Source organism: Mesoplodon mirus, assembly GCF_964341445.2.
Source record: "Mesoplodon mirus genome assembly, chromosome: 14".
Classification (NCBI taxonomy): domain Eukaryota; kingdom Metazoa; phylum Chordata; class Mammalia; order Artiodactyla; family Ziphiidae; genus Mesoplodon; species Mesoplodon mirus.
The window spans coordinates 43,006,803-43,028,139 of record NC_138990.1 but is presented as its reverse complement, the minus strand read 5'-3'; the positions used below and the strand labels follow the sequence as shown (position 1 = coordinate 43,028,139).

At 45.9% G+C, this 21,337-nt stretch overlaps 2 protein-coding genes across 2 annotated transcripts; one reads left to right on the top strand and one right to left on the bottom strand.

The window, feature by feature from the left end:
• Positions 1-2,862: 2,862 nt before the first annotated feature.
• Positions 2,863-12,402, top strand: LOC309815500 (sphingosine-1-phosphate transporter MFSD2B-like; the record flags this gene model as incomplete). Its single annotated transcript, XM_082642378.1, has 11 exons — positions 2,863-2,877; positions 4,933-5,011; positions 5,101-5,231; positions 7,085-7,175; positions 7,524-7,645; positions 8,075-8,158; positions 8,469-8,549; positions 8,759-8,868; positions 9,229-9,372; positions 9,761-9,931; positions 10,747-12,402. 11 exons carry the CDS (start codon positions 2,863-2,865, stop codon positions 10,769-10,771), a joined length of 1,053 nt encoding a protein of 350 aa, XP_082498504.1. The 3' UTR covers positions 10,772-12,402.
• LOC309815349 (UBX domain-containing protein 2A-like) lies at positions 12,218-20,244 on the bottom strand (the record flags this gene model as incomplete). Its single annotated transcript, XM_082642098.1, has 3 exons — positions 19,744-20,244; positions 17,248-17,386; positions 12,218-12,328 (listed from the first exon to the last, which is right to left on the bottom strand). The coding sequence occupies exons 1-3, from the start codon at positions 19,782-19,784 to the stop codon at positions 12,218-12,220; spliced, it is 291 nt and encodes a 96-aa protein (XP_082498224.1). The 5' UTR covers positions 19,785-20,244.
• Between the last annotated feature and the right edge of the window lie 1,093 nt (positions 20,245-21,337).

The following is a 21,337-nucleotide window of genomic DNA, read 5'->3' as shown; positions in this document are numbered from 1 at the left end:
GTGGTCCACCCTTGCCTGCAGCTCATTCTGGAAATTAAAACACTTCAGTGAGACCAGCTTTTCAACTGAAGCCCGGTGTGCTGGGCATGCCAGTCACACTACATGCACTGCCTCTGGGAGTTAGCGCGCTCCTGGCCCCCATCTGGAACCTTGTGGGTGTGAGGCCTCCAGCTCCCTTGACCTGTCAGCCACCTCTGAATCCCCACCAGGTGCCTTCCTGGGTGGATTCGATAAGATGACCTGCGCTCTCCCAGCCCTCTCCTTCACCTGTCTCAGCATCGGTTGTTTTCTATGAAAACAGTGGATTGGTTGGGTTTTGTGCAGGGTCTTGGGTTAGAGCCACAATGGATTTGAGGATGAGTATTTTCTTTTTTCTTTTGGTTTTGTATATTTTGTACATTAATAAGAAACAGTGGAAAGAGAAGTATTTAAAAAAAACAAGAGGAGCCACCTCAATGAGAAGCCCACGTACCACAACTAACAGTAGTCCTCACTCGCTGCAACTAGAAAAAGCCCACGCACAGCAACAAAGACCCAACGCAGCCAAAAATAAATTAATCAGTTTTTTAAAAAATGGAGAGAAGCAAGAGTGAACATAGTTATTGTTCGGGGGGGGGGATAAAAAATTGTGGATTATTTTCTCTCTTTCCCAAACTTTCTGCAATACTCTTTTGCCCTTACAACAAAAATAATACAAGAAATAAGGAAACAAATCGATGTTTAAAAGAGCCCAAGCCATCTGCCCTTTTTTTTTTTTTTTTTTTTGCGGTACGTGGGCCTCTCACTGTTGTGGCCTCTCCCGTTACGGAGCACAGGCTCCGGACGCGCAGGCTCAGCGGCCATGGCTCATGGGCCCAGCCGCTCCACGGCATGTGGGATCTTCCCGGACCTGGGCGCGAACCCGTGTCCCCTGCATCGGCACGTGGACTCTCAACCACTGCGCCACCAGGGAAGCCCCCATCTGCCCTTTGAGAGGTCCTGGAAGCAATGACAGACTAGAAGCAATAAGCATACCAAAAGCCTACATCTTGGCTTCTAACTAAAATTTTCCAAGAAAAGGAATCATGGCTCCTTAGAGAAAAGACTGATTCCAGGGTTGGACAGAGAAAGAACAAATGAGCCCGAAATATCTTGCACCAGAAGGTAAGATGGTGTTCAGTGAATGATGAAGACATATCAAAAGGACACTGAAGCCACCTGAAGGGGTTCCCACTGGACAAGTCTGGGAAATGGAACATCAAAGTAAATAATGATACTAATGGATTATAGCTCATTGAATACAACAAAAACCCATGAGGAGTCCATACTATTAGATCTTAAAAAATCAGGAAAAGATGGACTTTTAAATAAATTCAACAGTCATATGGAATCACCACTACCAAGATAAATTCCAGATATATCCAAGATCTAAAATTTAAAAATTGAACCTGAGGGTGATGTCAGCAAAATGAAAGAATAGGCAGCTCCAAGCTCCTGTCCCCACAGAAACATTGAAAAACAAGCAGAAACTATTAGAACCAAGTTAGAACTCTGGAAAGTAGTCAAAGGTTTACAACTATCAAGCAAATGATGAATCAAGAAAAATACAACTCAAAAACAGCAGGGAAAACAAACCAATTCAAAACTGGGCAAAGGATGTGAACAGACATTTCTCCAAAGAAGAAATATGAGTAGACAATAAGCACATGAAAAAGATGCTCAACATCACTAGTCCCAATGAGATACCACTTTATACACATCAGAATAGCTATTATTTAAAAAAAACAAAAATAATAAGTGTTGACAGGGATGTGGAGAAATTAGAACACCAGAATATTGCTGGTGGAAATGTAAAACAGTACAGCTGCTGTAGAAAAGGATTTGGTGGTTGAGGCATTACTCACAATAGCCAAGAGGTGGAAATAATCCAGATGTCCATCAACAGATGAATGTCTGAACAAAATGTGGTATATACGTACAACGGAATATTAATTAGCCGTAAAAAGGAATGAGGGCTTCCCTGGTGGCACAGTGGTTGAGAGTCCGCCTGCCAATGCAGGGGACACGGGGTCGTGCCCCGGTCCGGGAGAAGCCACAACAGTGAGAGGCCCGCGTACCACAAAAAAAAAAAAAAAAGAAAGAAAGGAATGAAGTTTTGATACATTAAGGGACTGGGAGAAGAGAGGAATGTAGAATTACTGCATAACGGGCACAGAGTTTCTGTTAGGGACCATGAAGAAGTCTTGGAAATGGACAGTGGTTAATGGTTACACACCACTGTGAATATTATTAATGCTGCTGAATTGTACACTTAAAATTGGTTAAGATGGCAAATTTTATGTTATATATGTAGGTATTTTACCACAATAAAAAAAACCTTAAAAAAGGCAAACGTTTTAATTATTAAAGAGAACATGGTAAAGTTCCCTTATAACCTGGAAGAGAAGACAACTTTCCTATAACTCAAATCCAGAAGCAATAAGGGAAAAGACTGATACATTTAACTATGTAAGAATAAAAAAATTTTTTTTTAATTTCTACAAAGTAAAAACACAGATGACAAACAAAAACAAACAAATAAACAAAGGGAACTGGCATTACAACTAAAAGGTTAATATATAAAGAACTGATACAGAGAAGAAAAAGGCCAACAATCAAAAGGCAACAAACATGAACAGAGGCGTCTCAGAAAGAGAGAAGCAAATGGCCCTAAAATATGTGAAAAGATGTCAGTCTCACTTATAATGAAATAAATGCAATTGAAACTATATCATGATACCATTTCTCACCGATCAGACTGGCAAAAACTTACAAGTCTTGCAACACATTTTGTTGCTGAGAGTGTGGGGAAACAGCCTCAACCATTTTTGGTGGGAATGCAAAATGGCACATATCCGGGTAAGGGGATGTGGCATTATCTAGTCACCTATGCATATGACAAAGAATCTCTCCTTGACCAAACTGTAGTTAGGCTCCTCTGAGGCACCTTCTCAAGGAGGCATGACCTTGGGCTTCCATTTCTGTTCCTGTAGAGCCCAATTTTAGCAAGAATCCTGTTAAGCAGCTTTACCCAGAATCCCTCCACCCTTGATACCTGATCAAATTCCTCACTCTGCACTCCCCCCACAACCCCGCCACGATACTGATCACCCTGGCCTGCCTTCAGCAAGAATCTTGTAGTTCAGTTTAGCAAGAATCCCACCTTACCTTTGAGGTATCTCTCAGTAATTTTCCATCCACTGACCCATACCTTGCTCTTTGACTATAAATCCCCAGTTGTCCATCTTTTAAAAAAATTATTTTATTTATTTATTTATTTTTTGGCTGCATTGGGTCTTCATTGCTGTGCGTGGGCTTTCTCTAGTTGCGGCGAGCGGGGGCTACTCTTCGTTGCGGTGCGCGGGCTTCTCATTGTGGTGGTTTCTCTTCTTGTGGAGCACAGGCTCTAGGCGCACAGGCTTCAGTAGTTGTGGCACGTGGGCTTCAGTAGTTGTGGATTGCAGGCTCTAGAACGCAGGCTCAGTAGTTGTGGCGCACGGGCTTAGCTGCTCCGTGGCATGTGGGATCTTCCCGGACCCGGGCTCGAACCCGTGTCCTCTGCACTGACAGGCGGATTCTTAACCACTGCACCACCAGGGAAGCCCCTGTCCGTGTTATATTCAGAATCGAGTCCAGTTCCACACTGAGGTCTCTTTTCCCCTATCACAATAGTTTCTGCTTTGACTACTGTCCAGCTCTGTTTTTTCTTTGACACGTATATCTAGAAATCCCATTATCTAAAAATCCATCCCAGTGATACTTTACCAAAAATATAAAAAGGTGAATACACTAGACTATTCGCTGTAGTATTATTTACAGCATTGATTGTAACAGCAAAGCCTGTAAAAAACCTCAACTTGTCCATTAATAGGGACTTCTTGAATAAACTATGGTAAATCCACACAGTGGGATGTACTGTTAAGTGAAAAAAGCAAAATGGAGAAAAATATGTATGATATGGTACTGTTTATCTAAGAAAGAGGTGAACATGAATATACGTATATTTGTTTACATTAGGGAAAAATGAAAAAGTAAACCAAAAAATAAATAATAAGGTTACTTATAAAGTGGGAGAGAGTGCACTGGGTGAAGGGAGTAAGGGCAGAAGCTGGATTTCTCTGAATGTATCTTGATTTTTAGATCAACTTTGGACCCATGTAAATATTTTATGCACATATAAAACAAAGGTAAATTTTAAAAAAGCAGTCCCTAAAAACTGAAAGTAAAACTGAAACGAATTAACTGAACTGACAGAGAGGAATTATTTCAAGTAAATTTAAAACATGGTAATTTTACCATATATCCTAGTGGGATGAACCCAAAGAGGAGAAATGAAGTTTCTAGTAGTCATATTATTAGCAATAATATATTAGTATTGTTTATATGAAAAGTATGGTATAAAGATAAAGCAGTGGGTCTCAACCAGGAGGCAACAGTGCCCCTAAGAAGATATGTGGCAATGGCCGGAGGCATTTTTGGGCTGTCACAACAACGGGGGTGGAGGGTGCTACTGGTATCTAGTAGATGAGGTTAGGGATGCTGCTGAAAATCCTACAATGCACAAGGCAGCCCCCACAAGAAAGTATTGCCCAAAATGTTAATAGTGTTGAAGTTGAGAGACCCGGAGATAAAGCAAAGAAGTAATTATGATCTGTCCCTGAAAACCAAGATTTTTTTTCAGAGTAAGAGTACAGAGATAGAAATATAAAAATCAAAGAAGCCAAGCAAAAATCCTGTCATCCTATATTTTAAATCGGAAACATCATTACGAACGTTATCATTTCTCTTAAGAAAATACATAGTGGCTCTGTCCACTGAAAAGGCCAAAAAGCAATAAGCAATAAGCAATAAGCTGCTGGCCTGGGTTGGCAGTCTGGTGGCAGGCGCCATCCTAAGCTCTGCCCGGTGCCTCAGTTCTTCCAGGTGCCCTACACGGCACTGACCATGCTCTTGACCCCCAGCCCCAGGGAGCGGGACTCGGCCACCGTGTACCGTGAGTGCAGGCAGGCGTGGGGTGCGTGGGGTGGGATGGCTCTGCCCCTGGCCCCACGAGCTGTCACCTTGCTCCACGCTGTGTCCCAGGGATGACCTTGGAGATGGCAGGGACGCTGATGGGAGCCACTGTCCATGGACTCATCGTGTCTGGTGCCCACGGGTCCCACAGGTGCAAGCAGACTGCGCTCCCAGGACAAGTGTCCATCTCCCCCAACGCGGTGAGTGCCCAGGCTACCCAGACCCACTGGGACCCCCGCTTCGGGGTCACTTGTTTCTTCCAGGGCCGTTTCTCCCCCAGGTCTCTTCATGGTGGTTTGGGGGCTCAGCTCTGCACACTATGCCCTCTCGTTCCTTCCCTGCTCCTGTAGCTGAGCCCAGGCCCTCCGTCCTCCCTGCTAACTCTGCTTCTGCTGGGTGCCTTCTAAACATGGAGTCAGACAACAGATCAGCAGGCCATCTGGAGGGGAGGAGGCGGACCCCAGAGAAGGGATGCGGTGGGGAAGGGCCACAGGCAGGGACAGGGGAGAGAGACAGCAGAACGGTTTGGTGTCCTGGCAGAGCCCTGGGCAAAACCTGACCTATGACCAGTCCTACCCATCCCTGAACGGGTGACTGCCAACGCCAACCCCACCCCCGGTGTGAAAGGGCTAGTACCCCTTCGTGTCTCCTCAAAGCAGGTCCCTTTTCAGCAGTTAGGGGACGTGCCTCTATTTATCCATCAAGTTCATCTTCTATCCACCCCCCAGCCCTTTCTCCTTAAGCAAATGACATCACTCACCTCCACCGACATTTGGGAATTAATGGTATGAGAATAATACCACCAACACCCATGGTTCACCACCCGTAAGAAAACATTACAATGAAGTCCTTGTGTACCCCCCATCCCCAGACCCACCTGTAGCCCAGCTACAGAATGTGCCTGAGCACAGTGCAAAGTGGAGCTGTAGAGCCCCAGAGAGAGCGGGGAAGTCAGTCTCCCCTTCCCGTGGCCCACGGCCCCAGTCTAGGGATTGCCTGAGTCAGGGTCGGGGAGAGACTCTGCCCAGCTGCCCTCAAACCCCATCATGGTGCTATGAGCCTGGGATCAGAGGGATTGCGACCTGCAGATTCACCCTCCCCTCTTCCATGCCTAGGCCCCACTGAGGCCTCTACAAGTGCCCTCCCCAAAGCTACTGGGTCACTGTCTGGGTGAGGGTGGAACAGAGGGTGGCAGTGGCCTTGGGTTGGAGAGCAGGAGCTGGGCAGGGCCTGGGATGCCAAGAAGTAGGGAGCAGGAGGCTGAGAACCCCTCCCGGGAGGCGGAGCCTCGTGTGAGCCAAGGCGAGAAGCATTCAGGTGCCTCTTGGTAGTTCCAGCTCTGTTGTTCCATCGACTTCACTTACGAAACACAAATTCATAGATAAAATCATCACGAATTTCAAGACAGCAGAGCATTAACTCCCAAGTGCAGTGCCTTCTGAATGTGGGACCCTGTGCAACTGTGCTGGTTCCACACTGGTGAAGCCCTGCCCATCTCCCTCTTTCCTCACCCACCAAAGGCAACCCCTGTCCTGAATTGGGTGGCTGTTACTCCCATGCATGCCTTGAATGTATTTTATTACATATGTGTCTTCCTCTGCATGCTAGGTAGCACCGTTCTGGTTTTGACATTTATCTGCGTCATCATGCATCACACTGTCTGCTCCTGGATCTGTCTCCCCACCCACTCCAAGCCCCTTGTTGTGGATGCACAGGATCACTTATTCATCACCGTAACCACAGGGTCTAGCACGCAGAAGTCAGCCCCAATGAACGTTTGCTTAAAAAAAGAGAGAGAGAGAGGCGAAGGGGGCTTAGACCCACAGTGGCATGGATGCCTGCAGGAGGCAGAGGGTCAGCAGAAGGACCACTCTGGGCCCTTAGATCTCCCTCTCCTGCTGGGCTGGTTGGGAGGAGGGGCACCCCGCATCCTTGGGCTTGGGCTGAGGGTCCCTCTGCTCCCACTGGGAGGTACTCCTGCCCGGCCCCTGGGTATCCCCACCTCCGTGGGTTGGAGACATCACCCCCACTGAGGTCCTGTCCTGTCCCACAGACTCGTCTCTACTCCATTGCAGCCACTGTGGTTGCTGTGACGTACCCCGTGTGCAGTAGTTTGCTCTGCCTGGGGGTGAAGGAGCGACCGGGTAGGTGCGGGGTGCAGGCAGGGTGTGGGAAGAGGAAGCTGCGGCCGGGCTCCTCTTGGGCGTGGGTTTGGGTTTTTTGTTTTTTTGTTTTTTTTTTTTTTCCGGTACGCGGGCCTCTCACTGCTGTGGCCTCTCCCGTTGCGGAGCACAGGCTCCGGACGCGCAGGCTCAGCGGCCATGGCTCACGGGCCCAGCCGCTCCGCGGCATGTGGGATCCTCCCGGATCGGGGCACGAACCCGTGTCCCCTGCATCGGCAGGCGGACTCTCAACCACTGCGCCACCAGGGAAGCCCGTGGGTTTGGGTTTTGAACTCCACCAAGCCAAGATGTCCCCTTCCTGTGTTGCAGATGCCTCTGCCCGAGCCTCCGGCCAGGGCCTGAGCTTCCTGGCTGGGCTGCGGCTCACAGTCCGGCACCCGCCCTACCTGAAGCTGGTCATCTCCTTCCTGTTCATCTCGGCAGCCGTTCAGGTACCTCTGGCCAGGCTGATCCCCACTGGCTTGGCTCTGGCCATACTGGCCCTGCGTAGGTTCAGGTGTCTCTCGTCCCCACGGCACCAGAGAGAAACCAGTGGCTGGCAAGCGCCTGGCGAGGCTGGTGCTGGGAGGAGAGAAACCTGCCTAGAGCTTGTGGGGCTGGGGAGGGTCAGGGCCCAGACACCAGGAAGCTGACGCTGTCTCGGGTGGTTCTCAGCTGTGCCGGGGAGGGGGACTAGGAATGGCATTTATACCTGTGTCAGGGATAAGCGTCCTTCGTTGGGGAGGGGACTGCGTGATGGTGGTAGGAACCGGACGCTTGAGGTCCCAAAGGGGAGGCCAGACTTGAGACCCTAGCCTTGCCCTTGACTTCCACGTTTCTGCCATTTCCCATACACGCCCACTTCCTGGCGACCTCCTCAGGTGGAGCAGGGCTACCTGGTCCTGTTCTGTGCACACGCCTCCCGGCTACATGACCATGTGCAGAGCCTGGTGATAACCATCCTGGTGAGGGGACCTGGGGCGGTAGAGGCAAGGGCGCTCGGGGGCCTGAGTTGGGGATGTGTGACCCTTGCCGTGACACACGTGGCCGGACTTCCGGTGGTCAGTGTTCTGGACTCTGCTGTGGTCTTGGTCACCTGCATTTCAGCCGAGGGTGGAATTGGGGCCAGGGTCATAAAGTTCACAGCCACTGTTTCCAGCCAGGGTGCAAGGTCAACGTCGAGCGTCCCTCCTAAATGTCAGGGCTTTGAGGGCCTGGCACAGGCACAGGCGCAGGGGGCGTGTCCTGGGCTGTGATGATTCTGTCCGCTCACAGGTCTCGGCAGTGCTGAGCACCCCGATGTGGGAGTGGGTTCTGCAGCGATTTGGGAAGAGGATGTCGGCCTTCGGGATCTTTGTGAGTGAGGCAGGAAGCAAGGCCTGGAGGGATATGGGGGGGGGGCAGTGACCTGGGAGCCTGAGCCTCCTGGGGACCGGCAGTGCTCAGTGCCTAGCAGGGGACCAGGCGCAGGGGGTCATCAGTAGAGCGGTGAGTGGGTGCATCAAAGAGCCGTTGAGGGGGGGTGATGCAGGTGGAGGGAGCAGCTAGTGTGTCTGTCTCCCTAGGGGATGGTGCCATTTGCAATCCTGCTGGCTGCTGTGCCCACAGCACCCGTGGCATACGTCGTGACCTTTGTATCTGGCGTGAGCATTGCCGTGTCCTTGCTGCTACCCTGGTAGGCTGGGTGAAGGGAAATGGGAGTGGGAGCCTCACGTCCTTCCTACTGGGTATCCCTCCTCCTTCACATCAACCTGCTGTCCCAGGCCTTGTGCACAGGCTGCGCTGGGGAGGGGCCCTCCCCGCCTTGCGGGAGATGGAGGCTGCCAGCGCCATCTGTGGAGCCCTCCCGAAAGAGCGCCAGGCGGCAGGAATGGTGGACAGCTGTGTGTTGGGGAAATATTGCCTGACTCTGTGGGCCGGTCCTGGGCAGCGGGGACCCAGGGGTGAATCTGACTCACTCTCTGTCCCCAGAGAGCTCCTGGGCTGGTGGCTGTGGGGAGGATAAAAGGGATAATTCTGCAGCCCCCTCCCCCAGGTCCATGCTTCCAGATGTGGTGGATGAATTCCAGCTGCAGCACCAGCACGGCCCAGGGCTGGAGACCATCTTCTATTCATCCTATGTCTTCTTCACCAAGCTTTCAGGTGCAGGCGCCCTGGGCATCTCCACTCTCAGCCTGGAGTGAGTCACAGAGCTGGGCTGTACCAGAGGCGCAAAAGACTAGCGGCGTGGGAAGCAGAGGGCAGAGTCCCCCACCTTAGCCAGCCAGGGGTCACCCGTGGGTCCGGAGGGTGTGTGGGAACCTCCACCCTAGCTTTCTCTGTGCACATGACTGGGAGGGGCCCTTCTTGGTGGCTGTACCCCCTCTGAAGCCTCTGCTTCCCACATTCTCAGCTTTCTCTGAACTCCTCCCTGGTCTGTTTGTTCCCTCACACTCCGTCCCCCATAGTTGGGCTGATGTGGCCAGGAAACTATCCAAGTTTCAGGATAGCGTGGTGGTTGGGCATTTGGGACCCCTCCGTCAGGAAGCCAGGCTCTGAGCTGGATGCATGGGGTGGTGTTTCCCCAGCTTTGCGGGGTATGAGCCAGGAGCCTGCAAGCAGGCGGAACAGGTAGTGGTGACCCTCGAAGTCCTCATCGGTGCCATGCCCACCTGCATGATCCTCATCGGTCTGTGCATCTTCCTGGTCGGCCCCACTCCAAAGGTGCCACGTCGGAACAGCTCCCGCTCCCTTGGGAGGTAGGCACCTCTCGCACACGGGTATACACAGGAGGGCTGCCAACGCCCGGGAGGCATGCAGATGTGCACGGCTCTCATTTGGTCACCTCCACCTGATGTCCCACAAGCATGGCAGTCAGTCTAAATGGGCCCCAAACCGAATTTATCTTCTTCCCCAATCGCTGCTCCTGCTGTGCCTCGGGCCCGGTGGATGGCACCACCCTCCAGCCTGGGAGCCGTCTCCCGCTCTCCCCGCCGCAGGCTGCACCGAGCAGCTCTCTCTGACCTTGTTCTTCCCCCTGCGAACCACCCCCCCCCCCCATCCCACTGCCCGAGGGTGATCTGCTCACTGTCTGGCTTTCGCAGTGGACTGGGGGGACCTTGAAAGCTGGGTCTGTTTTCTTCATGTTTGCGTCCCAAGAGCTCAGCCCAGAGCCTGAGGCCAAGCAGGCGCTGCAGTATCAACACGTCTGGTCCAGCAGACGTTCACGAGCCTTGTCCACGTTTTTGCCGACGCTCATGCGTTTACAAACACGAGTCCATGTAGATACAGAGGACCACGCACGATAGGCAGGAAGTGGCTTTGTCATGGGTCCCTCACTGCTTGCTGTGGACGGCCTGGGACTCCAGCCCATCTTACTGAGCTCATGCGCTACACTCGGGGAATAACAGGTGGATGGGGAACTGCTTGGTGGGACTCGGGAGAACAGGGTTTTAGCTTCATTCACGGGGTTGAGAAGGGGAGGAGCTGCTAGAGAGACAAGGAGCAGCCACTGACACTTCCACGGGGCCCCACCCACGTCCTCCTTCCCTTTGGCTTCTTCCCTTTCCGACAGGAGGACCAGCTACAGCCTCGCTTGAACTTGAGACTCGTGTGAGCTGGAGCGGCAGGAGCAGCGTCTTCTGGACTCCAAGTCCCCCTTTCTTCTCAGCCCTTCGGCACCCCTGCTTCCCAGTTTACACACGACCTGTCTTTTCCCCTGGGATATGGCGTCTTCGGTGACTCTCCTGAAGGGAGTGGCCTGGGCTCCAGGACCCCCACCTGTCATGTCTTGCCTGTTGACTGCAGGACATCTCAGATAGGCCTGTGCCCCTGACTACCCAGCTCCAGGCAACCTGTGACCTGGAAAGCATACCAGTAGCAACTATTCCTGGAAAAAGGAAGCCCCTACCAGCCTGGTCTGCAGACTTCCTGTGGGAGCACCAGGCCCACCAACCTGCTTGGATGGCAAAGCTACCTGACAGGACAGACACACAGAACTCGTTTCCCCTGATGTTCCACTGGATGTCTGAGAGAGGCTGACAGCACGTGAGTGGGCAGAGTGGGGACAGACGGACATGCTGGGCTGTCCAATTAGGAGAGAGACAGATGCAGCGAGGCCAGAAGACCCCAGAGGGAGCGAATGGGGCCAGTGGTGGGGATACACTGAGCAGGGCATGAGGTGTTTCTTTCCCTTTGTACAGCTAAGTGGATGACACTGTTTCTAGAAGCGGACACTGACTGATATTGAGCCACCGAAGATCCAGCATTTTTATGAACAAAAGTTACTTTTGTGGAAATATTTTTCTGAAAGTTTATCTTTTTGTTTTTCTGGCTGTGCCTCACCACATGCGGGATCTTAGTTCCCCGACCGGGGATGGAACCCGTGCCCCCTGCAGTGGAAGTGCGGAGTCTTAACCACTGGGCGGCCAGGGAAGTCCCCTGAAAGTTTATCTTATAAAAGCACAGGAACCACCGTTTTCTAGAGGCCATGTCTTTGGGGAAGAAAGATCCACTGAGATTTATTTTTTCAGAAACAAATTAAAGGGTTTATCTTCTATTGAGTCTGTAAAATTTGCCTGTGGCCAGCCTTCTCATCCCACCTCCTGGGAAAGCCCTGTCCCGAGGAGGGAAGGGGAGGGTGCCTGATGTCACTGAAACTGGCTGTGGCCCATCAGCCACAGTTAAGGCGGTTAAGAATCCGCCTGCCAATGCAGGGGACACGGGTTCGAGCCCTGGTCCGGGAAGATCCCACATGCCGTGGAGCAACTAAGCCCTTGCGCCACGACTACTCAGCCTGCGCTCTGGAGGCCTCGAGCCACAACTACTGAGCCCGCGTGCCACAACTACTGAAGGCCACGCGCCTTGAGCCCATGCTCCGCAACAAGAGAAGCTACCGCAGTGAGAAGCCCACGCACCGCAACAACGAGTAGCCCCCACTCTCCTCAACTAGAGAAAGCCCGCGGGCAGCAATGATGACCCAACACAGCCAAAAATAAATTAATTTAAAATAAATAAATAAATATCCCTCTATTTACAAAGACTGCTTACCCTTTTTTGACGGAGTTCAGAAACTGCTGACTTGCACCATCAGAATAACCTCTGAAATCATCATTGACTGTGAATCCATTTTTCCATAATTTTATACTTACATCTGCCTGCAAAGCAGTAAGAAACAAGATGCATCATGTTAATAAATGAAGTGTACTAATAAACTAAAAGCCCCTTGAAACTTTCTTCTATCAGTGTATATTTTCTGTATCAATCTTTTCTTTAAAATAGAGATATAACTGACATATAACCTTGTATTAGTCTTAGGTATACAACATAATCGTTTGATATATATATCTATTGCAAGATGATTACAGAAGTGTACTTAACATCCACCACCGCACACAGCTACAAATTTTTTAAATATACCATTCTTAACAGCAAGCTTCAAATGTAAAATATCAAAAATTATAATGTATACATAAAATATGGTTCATAATGAATAATATTTTCAAATAATTCATTAATAAGCTTCTTTAAGAGAGGTCATTTGCAAAAATATTCTGTGCCCTGTCTAAGAGGACACTAAAGCTTTCTGGCCAGAACAGACTTCTCAACAGTTTAGAGAATGACTCTGAAATGACTTGAATATTAAGAAGAATAAAGGGGGAAAAAAAACTATGAGTAATTAATGGCTATTCCTTCAAATATAAACTATCAGTGTTACTGTTATCAATATTTCATCTCTCAACATCTTGTTGATCATCTCCTAAGAACATTATTTATTCACTCATTGAATCAAAGAAGTCACTGTAGAAATACAGAAAGGTTCAGAAATACAGTAGGATGCAGGGATGCTTCAGGCTGAACACAGAAGGACTTATAAAAAACCATTTAAGAAAATAGACTATTAGAGGCCTTCCCTTGTCTCTAGCATTTATTCATTCAGCATATGTTTATTGAGTGCCTAATATGTAACAGACACTCCACTAAGATGTTAGGGAAAACAATCACAATAATGATAGCATATATTATTAGCCTGCCTGCCTATCTATCTGTCTGTCTGTCTATGTACTTATCTGGGAGAGCACTTGTGTGTACACTTACATGTACCAAACACTGTTTAAAGTACTTTCCCTACATGTATTTATTTAATCCTCCTAAAATCCACACAAGGTGGGTATTATTATCCTTTTTATAGATGGGAAATTAGAAACACAAAAGATTAATTAAATTGCCCAATATCACATGGTCAGTAAGGGTGGAGCTGGGGTTGGAATCCATACTCTTAACCACTATATTATATTACCTCTTTTTTTTTTTACCTATAACCAAACTGCCAAGACTCTGCTCTCATGGTACTCACAGAAAAGAAAGAGAACTAAAAAAATTGTACAAATGAACTTACTTACACAAAAGAAATAGAGTCACAGATGTAGGAAACAAACTTATGGTTACCAAGGGGGAAAGTGGCAGGGAGGGATAAATTGGGAGATTGGAATTAACACATATATAAAACAGACAACTAATAAGGACCTGCAGTATAGCACAGGGAATTCTACTCAATACTCTGTAATAACCTATACAGGAAAAGAATCTAAAAAAGAGTGGATATATGTATATGTGTAACTGACTCACTTCGCTGTACAGCAGAAACTAATACAACATTGTAAATCAACTATACTCCAATAAAAATTAATTAAAAAAAAAGAAAAGAATGAGAACAAAACAAATAGGAAAAGAGTACATAAAGATACTGAGGAGGGGAATTCCCTAGCAGTCCAGTGGTTAGGACCGGTACTTTCACTGCTGAGGGCCCGGGGTTCAATCCCTGGTCAAGGAACTATCCCACAAGCTGCATGGGCCAAAAAAAAAAAAGACACTGAGGAAAACAGAAGAAACTTAAAAACAAAAACGCAAAAACGATAATTAATACACTTATATAAGAGAGGATGTTTGAAAGGGAGTAGGAGGGAATATTCAGGGAGCAAAAGAGCTCTTAGAAACTTAAAATGGAAATTAAACAAAAGGATTGAATATAAGGTTGAAGAAATATTACAATTAAAATAGAACAAAACAACAAAGAGGTGGAAAACAGGAGAAATAATGAGACTCAGTCCCAGAGATCCGTTATCTAAGTAAAAATATTCTAGAGAGACAGGAAACAGAGGGGAGCAAAATATCGAGAAGCAACATGAGAAAATGTCCTAGAAGAGTAAAATACAAGTTTCTGTATTGAATGAATGAAAAAGAATCTATACCAAGGTATAGATACGGCCTTCTATCAGAGTTCAGGGATAAATTAATGACAGCCACAAAGAAAATAAAGGCAAACTGGAAGGGAAAAAACTACTAATTCTAGTGAAAATTTTAAAGGCAGTCAGGAGAAGAAATGTCATCACACACTACATGACTCAGTGATGCTGGACAGTATTTACAAAGTCATAAAGATATAAACAATGATAATTGATTTAATCCCAAATTATGATATAATTATGTTAGTCAAATGAGAGGAGGTGGTTTGGGGATGAGGGGAAGGAAGAATAAGAGCTAAATTCTCATTTTCTATTTTAAAAAAGTCAATACATAATTTGAAAAAACTAAAAAATCAAGAACTATCATTTTTAGTATATTCTTAGAAATACAGTCTTTATACAAGAAGAAATAGTTAAGACTACCTCTGGGTAGTGATTACCTCTGGGAATTAGATATCATGGCCATGGAGGAACTGGGCTGCTATTTTTCAACCTAAGCCCTTCAGACTTCAGTCTGAAGAACTAAAGAACTCTCTTCGAGCTCTCAATGCAGGGGGTCCAGATTCGATCCCTGGTCAGGGAACTAGACCTCACATGCGTGTCGCAACTAAGAGTTTGCATGCCACAGCTAAGGAGCCCGCCTGCCGCAACTAAGACACAGTGCAACCAAATAAAATAAATAAAAAATATATTTAGAAAAAATTTTAAGGCAAATTAGAGTAAAGGGATCTCTTTCATGTCTGACTTCGAAAAGCCAGCGAGATTCTCATAATTGCTGCTGCCTTCAGTCTGCTGTGATATGGCATTTTGATTGAAGTACATTAAAAAAAACAAAAATCAAGCCTCAAACAGATATGTAGTTGCAAAAAGCATTTTAATAGCTTTTCCAAGATACTACCTCAAAATGTAGTAAGTGGTAGTATCTCAAAAGTTAGTTGAGGGCTTCCCTGGTGGTGCAGTGGTTGAGAGTCCGCCTGCTGATGCAGGGGACACAGGTTCGTGCCCCAGTCTGGGAAGATCCCACATGCCGCGGAGCGGCTAGGCCCGTGAGCCATGGCTGCTGGGCCTGTGCGTCCAGAGCCTGTGCTCCGCAACGGGAGAGGCCACAACAGTGAGAGGCCTGCGTACCGCAAAAAAAAAAGTTAGTTGAAAATATCACATGATAACCCTTAAGTAGAATCTAAAAAAATGATACAAGTGAATATATTTACAAAACAGAAACAGACTCATAGATATAGAAAACAAACTTATGGCTACTGAAGGGGAAAGGTGGGGTGAGGGATAAATTAGGAGTTTGGGATTAACAGATAAACACTACTACATATAAAATAGATAAACAACAAGGGACTCCTGCATAGCACGGGGAACCTATATTCACTATCTTGTAATAACCTATAATGAAAAAGAATTTGAAAAATATATATAACACATATATTTTATGTATATTATATATATCATATATTTTTATATACATTATATATATTATATATATTATATATATATAAAAAAACTGAATCACTTTGCTGTACATCTGAAACTAACACAACTTTTTTCTTCTTTTGGCCATGCCGCGTGGCTTGTGGAATCTTAGCTCCCCAGCGAGGGACTGAACCTGTGCCCTCAGCAGGGAAAGCTCAGAGTCCTAACCACTGGACGGCCAGGGAATTTCTTAACACAACATTTTAAATCAACTGTACTTCAATTAAAAAAAAAAAAAAAAAAGTCGAGGGACCTCCCTGGTGGCACAGTGGCTAAGAATCCGCCTGCCAATGTAGGCGACACAGGTTCAACCCCTGCTCTGGGAAGATCCCACATGCCGTGGAGCAACTAAGCCCGTGTGCCACAACTACGGAGCCTACGCTCTAGAGCCTGCAAGCCACAGCTACTGAGCCCACGTGCCACAACTACTGAAGCCTGCGCGCCTAGAGCCTGTGCTCCTCAACAAGAGAAGCCATCGCAGTGAGAAGCATGCACACTGCAACGAAGAGAAGCCCCCGCTCGCCGCAACTAGAGAAAGCTCACGTGCAAAAATGAAGACCCAACGCAGCCAAAAATAAATAAATAAAAAATAAATTTATTAAAAAAATAGTTAGTTGAGAATCTGAACATGGAATCTTAAACTTAAAGGTATATTTATTAATATGACAATAATCCTATCAGAAATATCTTTTAAGTTTTGGGAAGCTGTCAAGTGCATGATGGCAGGTTATCAAAATTCTTACTTTCACTTAAAAAAGTTGATAAAATCGTATCTTATCATTTGCAATAAATACTGTAAGTTGTTTCCCTTGAAGTGTCAGATTTACTTCATACATTTTGAGAAAATGTCTGCAGAATATCCAAGACTGAATAACTAGTTGTCTGTAAATCACTTTCATGTAAAAACAGTACACCATGAAAAAGCAGAGTGTTCAGCTTGTATCTCAAGCAATGGTACTTTTCCTTAAGATACTTCTGTATATTCTAGAAATGTTTTACATACACTTCATATTTTATCACATAGAATATTGTAAGATGTGTATTAAAGAGCTGGGAATTAATGAAATGTGTCAATTTTACTGCTTCATCAAGGAAATTTTTAATTGAAACGAGTGTTTTTCCCCCTGCAAGTTCAAGGAAAGAATACAGTAGTTACTGGTACAGAGTAGTGTCACTACCTCAATTCCTCCTAAGGTGCCAGTTTTGCCGACCACTGCTTTTGCAGTATCGGTGCAAACTCAACACAGTGAAAACAGTAAATAGTATCTTACTATTATTATGAAAACAGTTTTGACCTCTAAAGGGCCATATGTTGAGAAGCACTGGGAAAGAAAAAATTTATGGACACTTACCTGTTTCTTTTGTTCAGTGGGAGACAAACATTTGGCACCAACCTTCTGAGCTTCCTCAAAAAGGCTGTCAACAAAATATTCACTATTTGTTTGTTGATTATCACTAAGAGGTTGGTGGTCAGATCCTGTTTCACGAACCCTATACACACACACAAAAAAGAAAAATAAGCACTATTAACCATTAATTCTCTTAAAAATTTACACAAATTGTTTTCGTTAAAGGATCTAGAACTGACATGCTACCTCCACGCCTGCAGTTGAGACTCTCTTCTGAATTAACACAGGAGATATGTGGCCTCGGGAAGTCGTTAACACTTGTGGTCCAGAGCAGGGTTTTCTCAACTTCAGTCCATTGATATTTGGGGAAGGTTAATTCTTTGTTGGGCAGGCTGTCCTGTACACTGTGGGAAGTTTAGCAGCATCTGTGGCCGTTAACCACTAGACGCCAGTAGCATGGACAACCCCCAACCCCCCAGTGTTATAATAATAAAACACATCTTTAGACAATGCCAGATGGCCTCTGGGGGTGGGATGGGCAAAACTGCACCAGGGTGAAAACCACTGGTCCAGAGTAAAAAACCGTGTTCTTTGTAAAGCTCTCAAAATGGCTTTAAAGGGGGTTACTATGTACTTTTTGGTAACACAAAGCACTCTTGAAACTAAAGGTGGTAAGGTGTGAGGAACAGTCATAATCATAGTTAAATGGATGAGTTATATGGTATGCGAATTACGTCTCCACAAAACTGTTAGAAGTCCTAAGTTAATTTTACTCTTTAAACTCAGTCATTCAGGGCTTCCCTGGTGGAGCAGTGGTTAAGAATCTGCCTGCCAATGCAGAAGACACGGGTTCGAGCCCTGGTCTGCGAAGACCCCATATGCTGTGGAGCAACTAAGCCCGGGCGCCACAACTACTGAGCCTGCACTCTAGAGCCTGTGAGCCACAACTACTGAAGCCCACACATGTAGAGCCCGTGCTCCGCAACAAGAGAAGCCACCACAATGAGAAGCCTGCGCACCGCACACACAATGAGTAGCCCCTGCTCACCGCAACTAGAGAAAGCCCACGCGCAGCAATGAAGACGCAACACAGCCAAAAATTAATAAATGAAAATTAAAAAAACAAATTAGTCATTCAACTGGGGCTTCTGTGGTGGTCCAGTGGTTAAGACTCCGTGCTTCCACTGCAGGGGGCACGGGTTGGATCCCTGGTTGGGGAAGTTCTGCAAGCCACAAGGTGTGGCAAAAATAAATAAGCAAGCAAGTAAGTAAGTAAGTAAATAAATAAATAAATAAATAAGCAAGCCATTCAACTTATTTCTGTGTAGAAAAGAGTTAACGTAGCAGGCCTAACTGTTGCTATCCTTTTTACTTTTCTCATGAGTATGGAATTTTAAAATGTGCCTAGTCCCCAGTATAAACCCTAGGCTCATTTCCAATGAACTTCCCTGGTAGACAACATCTCACACGTGCTATATAACTTACTACTGGAGGAATTAAGTGTGTGTCCTGGTGGCTGCACTGGGCAAGGACTCTTAGAAGCTTATGCCTGGTTTCCCCTGGACTTCACCCCCTTGCAAAGTATCTTTTCATTGCAATAAAGCTTAGTCATTAGTATGACTATAGGCTGAATCCTGTGAATCCTCTAAGCAAATCATCACATCTGGAGGCAGTCTTAGGGGCTCCTGACATAACCTCACAATTATATACTTAGTATCAGATATTTATATAAAACAGTAAGTACTCTAGTGAAAAAATAATAAATAGTATTTGTTCGGTATAGAAAGTGTTCACAAAGTACTTGTAAACACCTGTCTCCTTAAATGGACTATGAATGAAAGATATTTACCTTTTCAAGTATTTAAAACACAGAACATAATACAAAAATAAATATTCCACTTCAGAGAAGTGAGAATAAAGAATTTTGTATTAATAAGAACGACAGACTTTGCATCTACCATTTATTGGGTGCCTGCTATATGCTAATACGATGCTCGGTGCTTTAAATTGGTTATCTAATTCTTACAAAAACCTTTCAGGTAACTATGTACACCTCCTCCTTTTTAGATGAGATATTGAAGCTCAAAGAATCTACCTAAGTTGCTCAAATGCCAGAGCAGTAGTGTTAAGACAGAGATGGGATTCAAACCTAGGTTTACCTGATTCCAAAGCCATTATATTTCCACTATGACTTCAAGATGGTATAACACAAGAGGCTAATGAAGTAATAAATAGTTACTTTAACTTCCCTCTTAAATAACAGAAATAATATGTGGGCAGAGAGAAATTTAACACTTAAAAAAATTAATCACAAAAAGATTTAAAACTTGACTAAAATCCATTGAATGCAGCTATGGAAAAAAAAACTTTAAAGTACATTACTATTTGGTATTTAACAGATAATCATCATGAAAACTTAACTAAGTCAGTGAAACGTAAAAAGAGAGAAAGACAGTAACAAAGGCATTAATAACAAAGAAAATGCATAAATTAACTCACCATTCTTCCTTTATACTTTCAAGATTATCTACTTCTTTCATTCTCTTTTGCCTTACTGTAAAAGTAAAAAGAAAAATAAGGTAAAGTTCTTAATACAGTATTTTAAATAAATTCATTCCAACATATGCATTAAGATTCTTTACCATTAAGTTATTATGTACTCCTAAAGTAGCACTAAAGGGGTCTCAAGAACAATTGACCTAACTCAAAGCTGTCACTTTCACTTAAAGTAAAGCAATAAAAAGTAAATTTTGGATTTGGATAATCTGACAAAAGAAAGATTTCATAAAAGTCATGATGAGGGGAATTCCCTGGCGGTCTAGTGGTTAGGACTCTGTGCTTTTACTACCAAGGGCCCACGTTCAACCACTGGTTGGGAAACGAAGATCCTGCAAGTGCTCGCGGCCAAAAAAAAAAAAAAAAAAAAAAAATTTATGATGAAAAATAATGTATGCTTTGGTCTAATAACAAACAAAAGTGAATGTAAACATTTCACTCAATCTCCAATAGTAACAAAATATCAAATCAATATAAACTCATTCCTTTTTTTCCAATGTAGATGATTTTTATTGTCAATATTCTTTTTTTAAACATCTTTATTAGAGTATAATTGCTTTACAATGGTGTGTTAGTTTCTGCTTTATAACAAAGTGAATCAGTTACACATATACATATGTCCCCATATCTCTTCCCTCTTGCATCTCCCTCCCTCCCACCCTCCCTACCCCACCTCTCTAGGTGGTCACAAAGCACAGAGCTGATCTCCCTCTGCTATGCGGCTGCTTCCCACTAGCTATCTATTTTACATTTGGTAGTGTATATATGTCCATGCCACTCTCTCACTTTGTCCCAGCTTACCCTTCCCCCTCCCCATATCCTCAAGTCCATTCTCTAGTAGGTCTGCAGAGTGAAGTCAGTCAGAAAGAGAAATACAAATACCGTATGCTAACACACATATATGGAATCTAAAAATAAAACAGAAAGAAAAAAAGACCAAAAAATGGTCAGAAGAACCTAGGGGCAAGACGGGAATAAAATAGAGCTCCTTCACAACAAGAGGAGCCACCTCGGCCAAGGACGACCCCGCAGTGCACAAGGCGGCAGCGCATCTGCGTCAGGACGGAAGCCTGAAAGGGGAGCCGTAGGGAGGGGCCAGTTTCAACTCCGTCACAATCGAATTCGGCCACACAATTGCGTGTTTGCTGAACCAGCCACTACGACTCTTAGATCCCACTCTTACAGTTTGTACTTGAAGCAGTTTTGAAGTCGAGTTTGACCGCGATCCTCTCTCACTGCGCAGGCACCGGTCCGATTCTACCAACCGTTGGTGAGAAATGATCTCGACGGCGGAAGTGGTGGAAGCAGAGGAAAGGGAGGTGCTAGGCCGCTAGGTCAAGCGCACGCGTTCGGAGGCCAGGAAGGAGGCGGAAGAGGGTGCCCGGGGGAAGAGGCTGAGCGAAGGGTTTGAATTTTCTCGGAGAAAGACGGGCCGGCCACGAGGAGAAAAGAAACAAGCCGCAGCAACATCTAAGCCCTTGAAAGCATCCCGAGAGAGGGGGGAAGGGAAAACAGCAGCCACCAGCGCAACCACTTG